Consider the following 13,009-nt stretch of genomic DNA (forward strand, 5'->3'; position numbering starts at 1 on the left):
GTGTTGAATGTCCTTCTGGGGCTGCTCATCATACCTTCTCCTGCTATGCCCATTCCTTGTTTTCATATCATAGTATTTTGTAAACAACATGTTTCTTCATATGGCAGTGCTTAGGGAAATGTATTCATGATGAAGTCTTGTCATTTCATCTCCCTGATTGGGTTGCTCTTCTTCAGGGTGCTGTCCATTCCTTTTCCAGAAATTTGGCTCTAAAGGTTCTTGGATTTGGGTTAACAGAGACCCTATCACTGCCAAAGCTGCTCCCTTTGATACCATTTTGAATAGGTCTACCAGTACTCAATTGTTGATTCAATCCTCTTAAAAGTTGGACCATCTCAACCATAGTGTCCCTCATATTAGCCTAAAACTCCTTGCTCTCCCTAATGAATTCCCGAGAGCTGTCTTCATCTCTATCACCCATGGCTGCCTCTTTCTTCTTTCCCCTTTACTAATACCTCAACTCTCTGTCACTAACTCTCATGAATCTGCATACACACAGACTAGCAAGATGCTACGCTCTGGTACAAAAGTAATAGCCTAGGGTTTTCCAACAATTGTCAGATCTGATTAAATGAATCTAAAATTAAATTATGCACACCACTAACAAAGATTTAACACTGATTGGCTGCCACTTCAACTTCACAAAGAACAGCAATGAGAAAACACAGATCAAAGAACCCTCTTTTTATTTGCAAACATGATGTAGATAATTGTTGAAGTTAGACAATGTCCAAATATGAGTATACATAATTCATTGAAGGAAACAACACTATAATGAGGGTGTAATACCGCTTGATCTGGGAGGAACTGTCTCTCTTGAGATGTAACGATCTATGGGAGAAGATCTAGGTACTCCAATTGCAACACCCAAATGCTATGAATCGCCTCTACCATAGTCTATAGAGAACGAAGGGAGGTGTGAAACCCTCAATATATTGCCCTTAGATCATAGCTTGCTTGGTGCAATAACCCTCTAGGTGGTCTACACTCAGATTTGTGTACCAATGTCTCTTCAAGCTTTGATCAAGTATTAGATGCTAGCATTATGTAATGGATCTCCCTCTTAACTCGATGTGGTGCCCAGAATGTCAGTCCCTTATGTAATGTCCCCACTTCTCTAGTTGCTATTCAGATGCATAGATTTGCCTATCAACCATCTCCGCAGGCAAATTCACAGTGTAGGGGATGATTGGTTAGCCAAAGGGGACCAATACTTAGTCAAATTTTGCTTTGGTGAGCTATTTATAATAAAACTTTATAATATTGTGTTATAAAGTTACCTTTTCTAAATTTAGAAAAAGTTAATAAAAAAGTTATTTTATGTTGGAATAAGTAACTTTATATTAAAAATTACCTTGCACACTTCCCTAGGAGGTTTTTAATAGCTTAAAAGGTGGTTATTATTTCATGATGAGACCCCCCCTCAAGTTGGCACCACATTAAGGGAGAAAATGATTCCAAGGAACCTTTAAAAGATGCCAAAAGGAGTTCGATTTAAGGTTGAGGAGATAAAAGAGACTTGTACGTATCATTGGCATTATTGGAGATTGTTATTTTTGAGAGTTATTTGCATTTGTAGGTCTGCAACGCTTCTTGCAGGGACTGAATTGAATTTGAAAACGAGAACCTTCAGATTTTGGGTGAGAGGACGAAATCCCCCTCATCATTGAGCTATCGATTTTGCCTGGAATGTTCATAATTTGCCAATAAGGGCCAAAAATCAGAGTTTATAGCAGCTACAGTAGGGTTACAGTCTGATTATCAGATCTGAGCAGGTATTTGGAGTTATTTCAGAGCTTTTGTGGCAATTTGGGGTCAGCTATTCTCTCCCTAGCTGAATCGTACCATTTGGAGTTGCCTAGATTTTCAATAAAATAAATTAAGGGGTTTTGCATCAGTATTTTTATACAAATTTCATTGTTAGCAGCAAATAAGAAGGAATCCATTGATTATTTGGTGAATTTGGCTCATACTGGAGCTACAGGAGCAAATTAGTGGGTGGAAGGCACACCAAATTGGGGTTTCTCCTGGGGAAAGTTCAGGAAGTGCATTGGAATAAGGATTTCTTCACTAAATTGTTTTAGATAATTATCCAGTAGGTGAATAAAGCTCATTGGAGTCATTAGTTGCAGCTGGGGGTGCTTCATTCACTATTTCCACCTATTCAGGCCAATAAATCACCTTCATTTCCCAGAGCTGGACTCCTGGTAGGCCATTATTGGCTTGGGTTGTTGAAAATAATCATTTATATTCATTTGTTCTTTGCTGATAAATAAAATCAGAGGTCTGAAATTCATTTTCAGTCTATTATTTATGTGTTGTTATTGTTATTCATTTCTGCATTGTCAAATCCCAAAGCATAAATTTCAAAAAACTCAAAAAAAACATAAAATTCCTTCAAAACCTCTAGGCATTAATACGTTAGTCAAAGATTAATATTGAAACAGAGAAATCAGAATTGAGCCATCTCATAGTCGACATCTTTCACCTTCAAAACAATACTCTAGGTGACTAGATTCGCCCTCAAACAATCATGAGAATTCGTCTAGATTGCTTGTTGAATACTCCAACAGTGGTCATAAGTAATAGGTTTGTTCCTCTAGATCCAATGCTCTAGGAATGCTGTTCATAATCAGATCTGCACAAGAAAAGAAATGATAACTCAAGAAATAGAATGCAGAAAATAAGAAAAGATTTGGAGGGGTTACGTTTACATCCAACCTCTCCTCACTCAACTAGGTTTTCATCCTATAAGCACCTGAACAGGAAATTTTTGCCAACTTCACGCTTTATTTTGCCCAGTCAGCAACCTCCCATATATAACTACCTATTTAGAGTTGGTGCCAAAAAACAAGTAACCTAGGTCGGCCAGAAAAACAATATATTATTTTTAAATTAATACTATTTCAACTCGGTGCCAAAAAACAAGGTTTAGGTCGGTCCAAACTGAACACATTAGTTAGTGTTTATAAACATTGTTATGTATTTATTTTTTTGTAGGTCGGCCTCAAGGAATTGGGATCATGACATGGAAAAACAATCAATGTTGTGTTGAGTCACGTGGGTAGACTAATCACTCGCTTTAGTAAGAAGTTGAAGAAGGCTAGGCAGAAGTACTCTATCTACAACCAAGAATTTTATGCCATAATATAAGCTTTGCATAGGTGGAGGCAAGACTTGCTCCCAAAGGAGTTTGTGTTATACACAAACCATCAAGTGCAGAAGTTCATTACAATTCAAGCAAAGCTCAACCTGTAATGTCCCTTCCCTGGAATCGCCCAGAAAATAACAGTCCTATCTAAGTATAAGGAAATTTCATTTTAACATTACCGACATATATAACCAGCAACACTAATTATTATTTAGATAAGCTAGTATAATAACATCTACATTCATAGGTAATAACATTGAATAATAACTTTTCAGAATAACATATAAATGAATACCTGTCTTGTGCTCTAAATAGAGTGTAATGGGTTTAGGAATACCTGCAGATCCGTAGTAGAGTCCTGCAAACAGGTTAGGAGAAATGAAATCTATGTACAAAGTTGCATGAATGATTATAACAGGTTCTACTATATGTGCTAAGATATCAGTTTGTTAAAGATGTATTCATGTATTGAACATAGGGTAGTTTGAACAAGTGTGGTGCCCAAGAGACTCCCCCAACTAGGTTCAAGGGCAGTCAAAACCCCCTTGACCCCACGTGACCCATGCCATCGATGAGGTGGCCTACCTACTGGGTATCCTATCACCGTTCTCCTCCACTTGTCATACCTATCCTATGTTCCACATCTACTTCTTCATCCAATATGACAGAGGGAGGGGGGTTAGTCATAGTAAGGTGCCCAGGAAGCCTATACTTCACAGGCCCAAGGGCAGCACCCTTGTACCCCCTTGGCCTCATGGGACTCCCCAGTCTTAAACCATGAGACGGCGTGCCTATGAGATCACCCCAACACCATTATCCTAACTGTAATTCCTCCCCCTTCCATCATACAAGCAACACTCAGAATATGTGATTCATTAGATGGATAATGATATAGTGAATTTGTAGAGTATTAATCAGTATAAATATGCAGAATGTCTACATAATAATCAGAAAACATATACATGCTGTATGCAGAGACATTATCATAAATATTGCCTCAGGATTCTATGCGTATGTCAACAGGGATGCATACCGATTGTTCTTATTTACTTAACTTTGGAAGTGCTTAGTATATTATCTCGTTATTCTGATCTGAAAGTGTTATCTTTTTCTGTTATTGTTGGGCAGATGGATTCTTCAGATCTTTGATCTGATTGTTCTTCCTTAAGGCAGCAATACCATTGATTACAATCATTATCGGTTGCTCATAATAAAACGTGAAATCATTATCGGTTGCTCATAATAAAACGTGAATATATTCAAAACTCCTCTAACCAAAATATTGGGGGGGGGGGGGGGGGGATACAACAGTATGAACATTATAAGGTTTCGTATTAAGCATACATATTAAGCGCATTCCTATGCACACCACCAAGAACAAAGATGTTACTGCCTGTAACTTAATAACAGTTCTGATCTGAACTGATCGATGGGGATGTTACTGGATGTTTTGATTCCTTTTCTTTATATCTTTCAATGTGAGGGAGAGGTCACACCTCTTCATCATGTATGCCCTTTGGCAAGAGACACACCCTTTCACCATTAGCACTCTTTGAAAGAGTGCAACTCTTCATTATTTCTGCCCTTTGAAAGGTACACAACCTTTCACAATCAGATCTGCACTTCTTATTTAAGTCAGTTCTGCACTTCTGATTCCCCCAAATTATCCCCTCTCAAATGAGGCTCTCTTCTCCCTTTTATACCTCATATTTGGGAGAGTCACAACTTATCATTTCATGCCTTTTGTCCATTCATTAACTTAATTACATTTTTAATTATGTTTAATTATATTCTTTTATATTTTTATTTTTATTTTATTTTTGTTCTTTTAAATTTTAATTTTATTATTAATATTTACCATTAAATTCTATTTCAAAGTGGGGACATTACACAACCAAAGGCGCATGAGGTGGTTAGAACATCTACAAAGTTACTCGTGTTGAATAACCACATAGGTAAAACCAAAAAGGTTGCAAACACCTTAAGAAAGAGGTGTACATTATTGTCTAAAATGATGATTAAACTAGTGGACATGGAGGTAATGAAGGATTTGTATGCCAAAGGTCTAGATTTTCCAAATGCATAGCATGCATGCGTGAAGCTATAAGCTAGAAACAAAGTCTCATAAAAAGAGTACTTTATAAAAGAGGGATACCTATTCAAGACACAATAGTTGTGCATCCCATGAAATTCAAGGAGGATGAACCTCATTAGAGATTTACATAGTGGTGGCCTCTAAGGACACTTTGGGCTAGTCAAGACATAAGTTGTGTTGGAGGAGAGGTATCACTAGCTAAGTTTAGGCAAAGATGTGAGAAGGTTCATGGAGCATTGCCAAACATATTAAGTTGCAAGGGAAGTAGCATAGAACAATGGGCTATTCAAGCCATTGCACACACCAAACAAACCTTGGGAGAAATTGTCCATGAATTTTGCCATTGGTGTTACATCCCTCTTTTCAATAAAGGTTGCTAAATGATAATGCAATTGTGTTCATTATATCATTACTTGCATATTTGGATGTGTAATCTTAAATTGAGTTATACTATGAATTTGAAATGATCGACTCTAACAATTTTATTTATATAATTGTGAATATTATGAAGGTAAGAATGGTCTAACCATTTTTATGTTACCAAGTGGATGCAGGATTAACAACCCCTTCAAAGGGAGGGAGAGTATCATCAAGGAGGGGTGTGTAGACAACAGATTGATCAAACTTGCCATCGAACCATGAAACTGGTGTCAAGTCGTTAAGAAGTTAGTTGTCACCTTAGCAGTTAGGGTGGTTGGCTCACCTTGTCAATTAGTTGGTAGTTGGTCTTTTTAACGTCTTTGATAGATGTGTGTGTGTTATTGATCTTTGGTTTAATAATTTAATAAAGATATAAAATGGATCATAATTATTTAAAAGGAAAAAAATCTCATTTATTAATATATAGATGCATGCTCAATAATGAGTACATATAGCATATTATATGTATATGTGCATCCAATTATGGAAGATGTACGAATATACATGCGTACACACATATAGGAATTGGTACGATATATGACCCGTAATGAGGGTACATTCATTTACTAAATGAGGGAGATAATAATAATAATGTCTTAATAATGAATTATTTGTATATCCAGCTAAGCAGGCCGATGCCTTGCTTTGGTTCTATTCTTTAGAGAGGGGTGCTTTCACCCCATCACCACCTCATGAGTAAGTGGCTTCTTGCCTCTACCATTTTTAAGCGGATGTAACATACTCTTCTTGGGGGGGCAATAACCATTTGCATCAGCTGCCCTTTTAAGGAGCTCATTATTCAAAAAGAGAACTCTTATCTCATGATTCTTTCTGAAAGAAAATAAAATATTAGAGCGGAAGATACCCACACTCACTCTGCAATCGTTTTCATAGAATTCAATCATAATCATCAAGAAGAAAAAGGAAATTTAAATATTGTTTGGATCTGCTATCATCGTGATCTTGTGTTGCAATTTGCGAGAGCCTTATTTCCCTACTACGCCATTATCAGGCATGTTCACATCTCTTTTTTGTTTAGAATGCAGACTTTTCTTATACTTTTAATGATCATAAAATTGGAAATCATTATGAAAGAAGGAATCGAATTAGACTTTAACCTTGTTTAGTTTAACAGTGTATTCACTGTCGAACGTAGCTAATGGTTAGCTATAAAAAGAGTGCATATGAATCAGACTACTTGCATACCTGAGCCATGGTATGTTGAGTAGTATATCTGAGAATGTAATCAGTAAAATAATGTAAGATCATCTGTACTTTTAAGCTATAAACAACTATGCATGCATCAGAAAATTCAGAACTTATCTTCAGCTGATTCAGTTCTGGGTCTTTTATATCAGTGTAGCTGAAATACATATTTCTTATCATCATGCATTAGATCGCTAGATAATAGAGCTAAGTATCTGAAATACTCTCAGCATGCATTTACTCATTGTAGTAGCGAACATGATAACATAAATATAACAGTCCATTAATACTATGCAGTCAGAATCCAGGTGATGGGTCACCGCATTTAAGCGTACATCCATAATATGAATTCGTTATAATGTCTGCAAGTAGGAATTTCAGAAGCAAGGTAAGAATTTGATCATCCATAACATGAAAAGAGACATAAGCCTAAGGGTTAACTTCAGTCTGGGTATATTATTTAAATGTTGGTCCGGACATGGAACCCTCTTAATCAATGCTCAACATTATGTTCTAGCTGTAGAGAGACTAAATTGAAGATTTATCTAATCTGTTAATTTATCATTCTTGGATGAATATATCATTTAAAAGTTTACTAAATTATTAAAGAGCTAATTTGCAGTCAAGCCTTAGAAGCATGAATCTGTTTTACTTATGTAGTCAGAACTAAAGTTACTTCATCCAGTGGATAGTAGAGACTGTTGAGGTCAAGGGGCAGTAAGCAGATGGCTTGTTGTAAAATGTGTAAAACAATCAGTTAATTAATCAGAATGATATTTGAACTGTAATTATCTGTTGAAATTAATTTGTTTTCTCTGTTCAACTAAACAAGAAATATAAGTAAAAGTTGTATGAAAACCATTTTGTAAGTTGAGTCTGATGAGTCAGTAGTTACGGCATTTGGCCGGACTGATTAAGTCATGATCTCATGAAGGTCATTGTAGACCATTAAAATCAGTTGAAATGAGCCAATTTATGTAACTAAATGGTTAAGAGAACCAATGCGTTAGCTGAACCTAAATGTTATGTATCCAATGAGTATAAGCAAGTTGAGCAAGGGTGGTGAATACTGATAGCGCATTAAATGTGCTTGCAAATTGAAAACATGGCCAAGGTGGTGCTGCTTAATGCATGCAACCATCAGTTTGCATGAGCCAAATACACCTACTAGTCAAATGGTCATACTAGTTAAGGGGTACCTATAGTGTGTGACCGACTAAATTCTTGTGCAACTAGATCCAATCCTTAGTCTGCACCCTCATTAAGGGTCGGGCTACTTCCAGTTGGAACGGGCGCGGGAGACTACCAAGTTTGTGGTTGTAATGTCCCCTAATGGGACCCTCTTATATTCTGACCTAGAATCACAATTTTAGTGCATAATAATACAAATGAGGGACACTATTGTCAACTAATGCTTAACTGGAACCTGCACAACAGGTTAGTCAACATTTCCATTATGTTACGATAGATCATTTATTCAACATTCTTTATATATTGCCCAGTTTATATGAAGGATTCAATAACCCTTTCTCTCCCTACACCTATCCCCATTATGGAGCTCAAGGAGAATCACACAAGGCGCCTCGAGTCTATCCCTTTCCAACAAGCCCAAGAGCACCAAGGACCTCATCAACTTGGCCTCTTGGCCCACACTCGGGGTTGGCGTACCTGCTGGAGCCTAGTGCTCTTGCTTCCTTGTATTCTCCCTCCATAATTGGATTGTGAGATTGAAAGGTATTACAGACTCCATCATATAATTTACTTAATCGTCATATGAACAGTTAGTGATAGAAAGGCATTATTACATTGTCATACATATTGCAGTCTATATTATTGTTACTATTAAATTCTGCATAAGAACATTATCAGGCGTCATATATTAAGCATACAAATTAAGCACATCCCCATGCATACTACCAAGAACAAGGATGTTACTGCCTGTAACTTAATAACAGTTCTGATCTGATCTGATCGATGGTGATGTCACTAGAAGCATTTGATTCATTTCCTTTATATTTCTCAATGTGAGGGAGAGGTCACACCTCTTCATCATGTATGCCCTTTGGCAAGAGACACACCCTTTCACCATTAGCACCCTTTGAAAGAGTGCAACTCTTTATTATTTCTGCCCTTTGAAAGGGACACAACCTTTCACAATCAGATCTGCATTTCTTATTTAAATCAAACCTGCACTTCTGATTCCCAAATTATCCCATTCTCAAATGAGATTCTCTTCTCCCTTTTATATCCCATGTTTGAGGGAGTCACAACTTTTCCTTCCATGCCTTTTGACCATTCATTCTTTTTTATTTTAATATTATTATTATTTATTATTAAATTCTATATCAAAGTGGGGACATTACAGTGGTTGGGTGGAAATGCCCTTGATGATGTTCTCCATCTTCCAGACTATGCTTAGGCTTGATACAGAAGATCTCCAGTTGGAAAGCTTATTGATTGTAATCTCTAAACTGTTATCTCTTTCTTGAAATGGAAGTTAACATATTAAATATGCTCTTTCATATCGAAAAGCAAATGATATTTGTATCTTTTATTGTTTATTAAAGGATTAACTACCTTTCAGATAAATTAGTTAGATTTTCATTCTATGTTGAATATCAGTTAGTTGGTTAGTCAGTTAACTTTCATTTTCAGCTGAAGTAGTTAAAAAATTTGAAGCTCAAGTTTTGTTTTGTTTTTACTAAGGAAATAAATCATTTCTTTAAAGTTTAGAATTAGAGGTTGTTACATATGTATCAAAGCTACCAGGTTCGACACTGAACCTCGGGCTCGCCACCAGAAATCATCAAGTAGTTAAAGTTGTTGAAGCTCAAGTTTGTTTTTTATATGGAAATAAATCATTTCCTTAAAGTTTAGAATTAGAGGTTGTTACAATTGGATTGTTGTGCATGCAAACAGGTAATGATTCTATCTCCATAGTGGTAGACAGATTTTCTACAATGGCGTATTTCATTCCTTAAAAATCAAATGACATGTATAGGATACCGGATTTATTCTTCAAGGAGATAGTGGGGTTGCATGGGTTACCACAAAGCATTACATCCAACAAAAATATGAAGTTCCTTAGCCGTTTATGGCACACTCTATGGAGGAAATTCAGCATGGATCTCAATTAAAGTTCTCCATAGAATTTGTAGACAAACAAACAAAAAGAGATTGTCAGTCAAAATCTTGGCAATTTACTCAAAAGTTTGGTAGGAGAGAATCCAACATTGTGGGTCTTTGTGTTGACACAATTGGATTTTGCATACTACTCAAGGAATAAATAATCAAGGAAGACACCATTTCAAGTGGTGTATGGGGCATCCACACAAGGTGTCACAAGTCTTTTGAGGGTGGAGGTTGATAGATGTATAAGCACAGAGATGAAGGACTTTGAACAACACATGAACGAGGTTCATACCCTGGTCAAGAAGCAACTAGAAGAAAGAAACTGTAAGCATAAATAGCATGTAGATAAGTGTCGAAGGGAGAAGACTTACTCTAGGTGAGTTAAAAATGGCACATATGAGGTTGCAACAATTCCCTAGAGAAACCTACAACAAGTTAAAGGACGATAGGTCCAAACTCCATACCACACAGTGCATAGATTTTTTTGAGAATTCATATGGTATTGAGCTATTGAAAGAGTTAGATATCTCACCAATGTTAAATGTATCTAAATTGTATTTCTACCATGCACATGAGAAATAGATGATGTGCGACTAAAGGAAATAACAATTTGGAGAAGGGAGATATTGGAAAAACGGCCTCACATCCTTATCTACATAATATCCGTTTGAAAGGGTGCAGAGGGTTGCTAGTCTGAAGATCCGTTTGAACTGAAGAATGGATGCAAAGGAAATTCTGATGTCAAATAACCGGTATCCTATAAGTTTTTTCGAGGAACGGGTGTATAACTTTGGACTGTAATAGTGGACTTTTCTATTTTGTGACTTGCCGAGAGGATGAAAGAATATTGTAGTTATTTGATGCCTTTAAGAACTTAGAATCTGTGAACTTTAGCACCAATGTGAAAAGGTGAGAAGAAGGAGGAAAAGAGATACCTAATTTGAGACAATTGTGCTGTAAATATTTCGTTCAATATTTTAGAGATAAGAACAGTTATGGAAATACTACTTTTTCAAAGTCCATATTGATGTATTTGTAATGACTCTTGGATAAAACGGTGTAGAGATTTTTAAATCAAGATTTCGGATCAGACTGTGAATCTCACATCAGGATATATAGGCTGAAGATTGTGTACAATTTCTACACAATTTTATCAAAAGAATCGTTACAAATACAATAATTTGTACTGTTTGGAAGGAAGCAGAGCATATGAAAAAGAAGACCTGGGTAGCAGAGGGCGTCAATGGTTGCTGAAAGCGGCGAGACGGGACTGAAAGTTGTTCGTACAAAGCCATTTTGTTACGCGGAGGAGCTCTGGGCCCACCTTTCTTCTCTCCTGCTGAATTTATATGAAGCCGGGGAAATAGGGGCTCTTTCTCTGCAGGAACAAAACAACCCTTCCTCCCATCTCTGCTATTTTTCTCAGCCATCCTTCTCAATTCAATTCAGTGGGTAACATGGATAGGCGTCGACTGTTTAGAATCACATATGAAAAAGAGGACAGGATAACTATGGTCATTGGTACTCGCACTGAAAAAGCTGCAAAAAGAGCACGGTTGGATCTGGCTCGTCTTATCGTTACCTGACAAATTTAGGAGAAACAAAACCTGGGTTGCACCACCTAGGATTAAACTTCCACTCTGGCCTTGTGTTACGAGTTACGGCATGGAAAAGTACTTGGTATCCCCTATTTCAACAGCTGTACTCCTCGCACTCCACCGCTGTAGCTATTTTGGCTCCAAAACGGCATGCCTCTACATGATGCCGAAGCATACCATTTAAGTATGACAAGTCCATGAGACCAACGTTCTTGGGACTCACAGATGACATGGAAGTATTTGTGGCGGCGATGATGTGGATGATGTTGTCGATTTGCGTTTGATGGAAAAGCTTGTTCGCGGTTAACATTTTTCCGGTCGATGTCACGGTGATGCGACAATTATATTGAGCGAGGCGGTTAACATTTTGGCGGCCACGTGGTTAACATTTTTGGTAACCGGCTTTTTTGCATCCACAAGGTGACTAACATCGGTGGTCACATGTTATGGGCACAGTTTTCAATAATAAAAAAAAATTAAATTTTAAATGAAAACTCGATTTCGTGAAATTTTTGGATATATTTCATACGAGAGTTGCATGCAGAACTCTTAACGCAATGGAGGGGAAAATATTCGAAGAAATCCATGTTGATCGTGGCATCACAATATCCCTAAAGCGAAGGAGTTGTGCTTCCATTGGAGTTATAGGTATGCATTGTCAAAATATCTGTGGCTTCGAAGGGGAGGACAAAAGCCAACTGCATGCATAATGCGAGTTGTATGGGTATATTGTTAGGACACGTCTATTCTGGCTCCAAAACTGACATATCGTACCAATGACATGCATCGACATACATGTCTGAGACATGCATACCATGCAATTTGTTGCAATGGTCGGACCCATAGTATGTGACATGGAGTTGTCGTGGACTCGTCGATTTCAATCATCGGGCCCCACGCGAAATTACGTGGACATGCTGAAGGACAGCAACGGCTCGCGTAGTGGTTAGCAGCAGTATTTTGTTCATAACATGCACATTAAAAGCCAAAAAAAAAAAAAAAATCGTTGGCGACTGAAGAAACCATGTTCGGACGGCATACCGACGAGAAAAAGAGGTTGTGGACTTCAAAAAAAAAATCGTAGACGATTTAAGAAACCGCGTTCAGACGGCATACCAGCGGGAAAAAGAGGGCACCGCTTTCAAAAAATGTACCTCGTCAGAAAACGTGGCGCCATTTTCTGCCTAACGTGGAAAAAAGAAAACTAATGAGCAATTAAAACATTATTGTTGAAGGGCAGATTGCGTCTATTCTAACTCATTGTTGAAGGGCTCTTGTTGAAGCAGGCTGCATTGTTGAAGGGTGTTTGATTGTTGAAGCAGACTGCATTATTGAAGGGCGTCTGATTGTTGAGGGCGGATTTTTAGGACTGCAATTTTCTATGTCGTAGTGGGTGTGAGGTATGTT

The 13,009-nt window shown here is 37.3% G+C and overlaps 1 protein-coding gene across 3 annotated transcripts in view; it reads right to left on the reverse strand.

Annotated features, from left to right (window-relative positions):
* Positions 1–11,801, reverse strand: part of LOC131077430 (protein EARLY FLOWERING 3) — a 76,919-nt gene extending 65,118 nt beyond the window's left edge. Inside the window, exon 1 of one of the 3 annotated variants that reach the window (XM_058014925.2) lies at positions 11,228–11,801. In XM_058014925.2, coding sequence (XP_057870908.1) covers positions 11,228–11,434 — 207 coding nt within the window. In that variant the 5' untranslated portion in view covers positions 11,435–11,801. The remainder of the gene's footprint in view (positions 1–11,227) is intronic. The other 2 variants (XM_058014924.2, XM_058014926.2) reach the window with 2 other exon arrangements.
* Between the last annotated feature and the right edge of the window lie 1,208 nt (positions 11,802–13,009).

The sequence above is a fragment of the Cryptomeria japonica genome, chromosome 3 (genome assembly GCF_030272615.1).
Source record: "Cryptomeria japonica chromosome 3, Sugi_1.0, whole genome shotgun sequence".
In the NCBI taxonomy this organism is placed as follows: domain Eukaryota; kingdom Viridiplantae; phylum Streptophyta; class Pinopsida; order Cupressales; family Cupressaceae; genus Cryptomeria; species Cryptomeria japonica.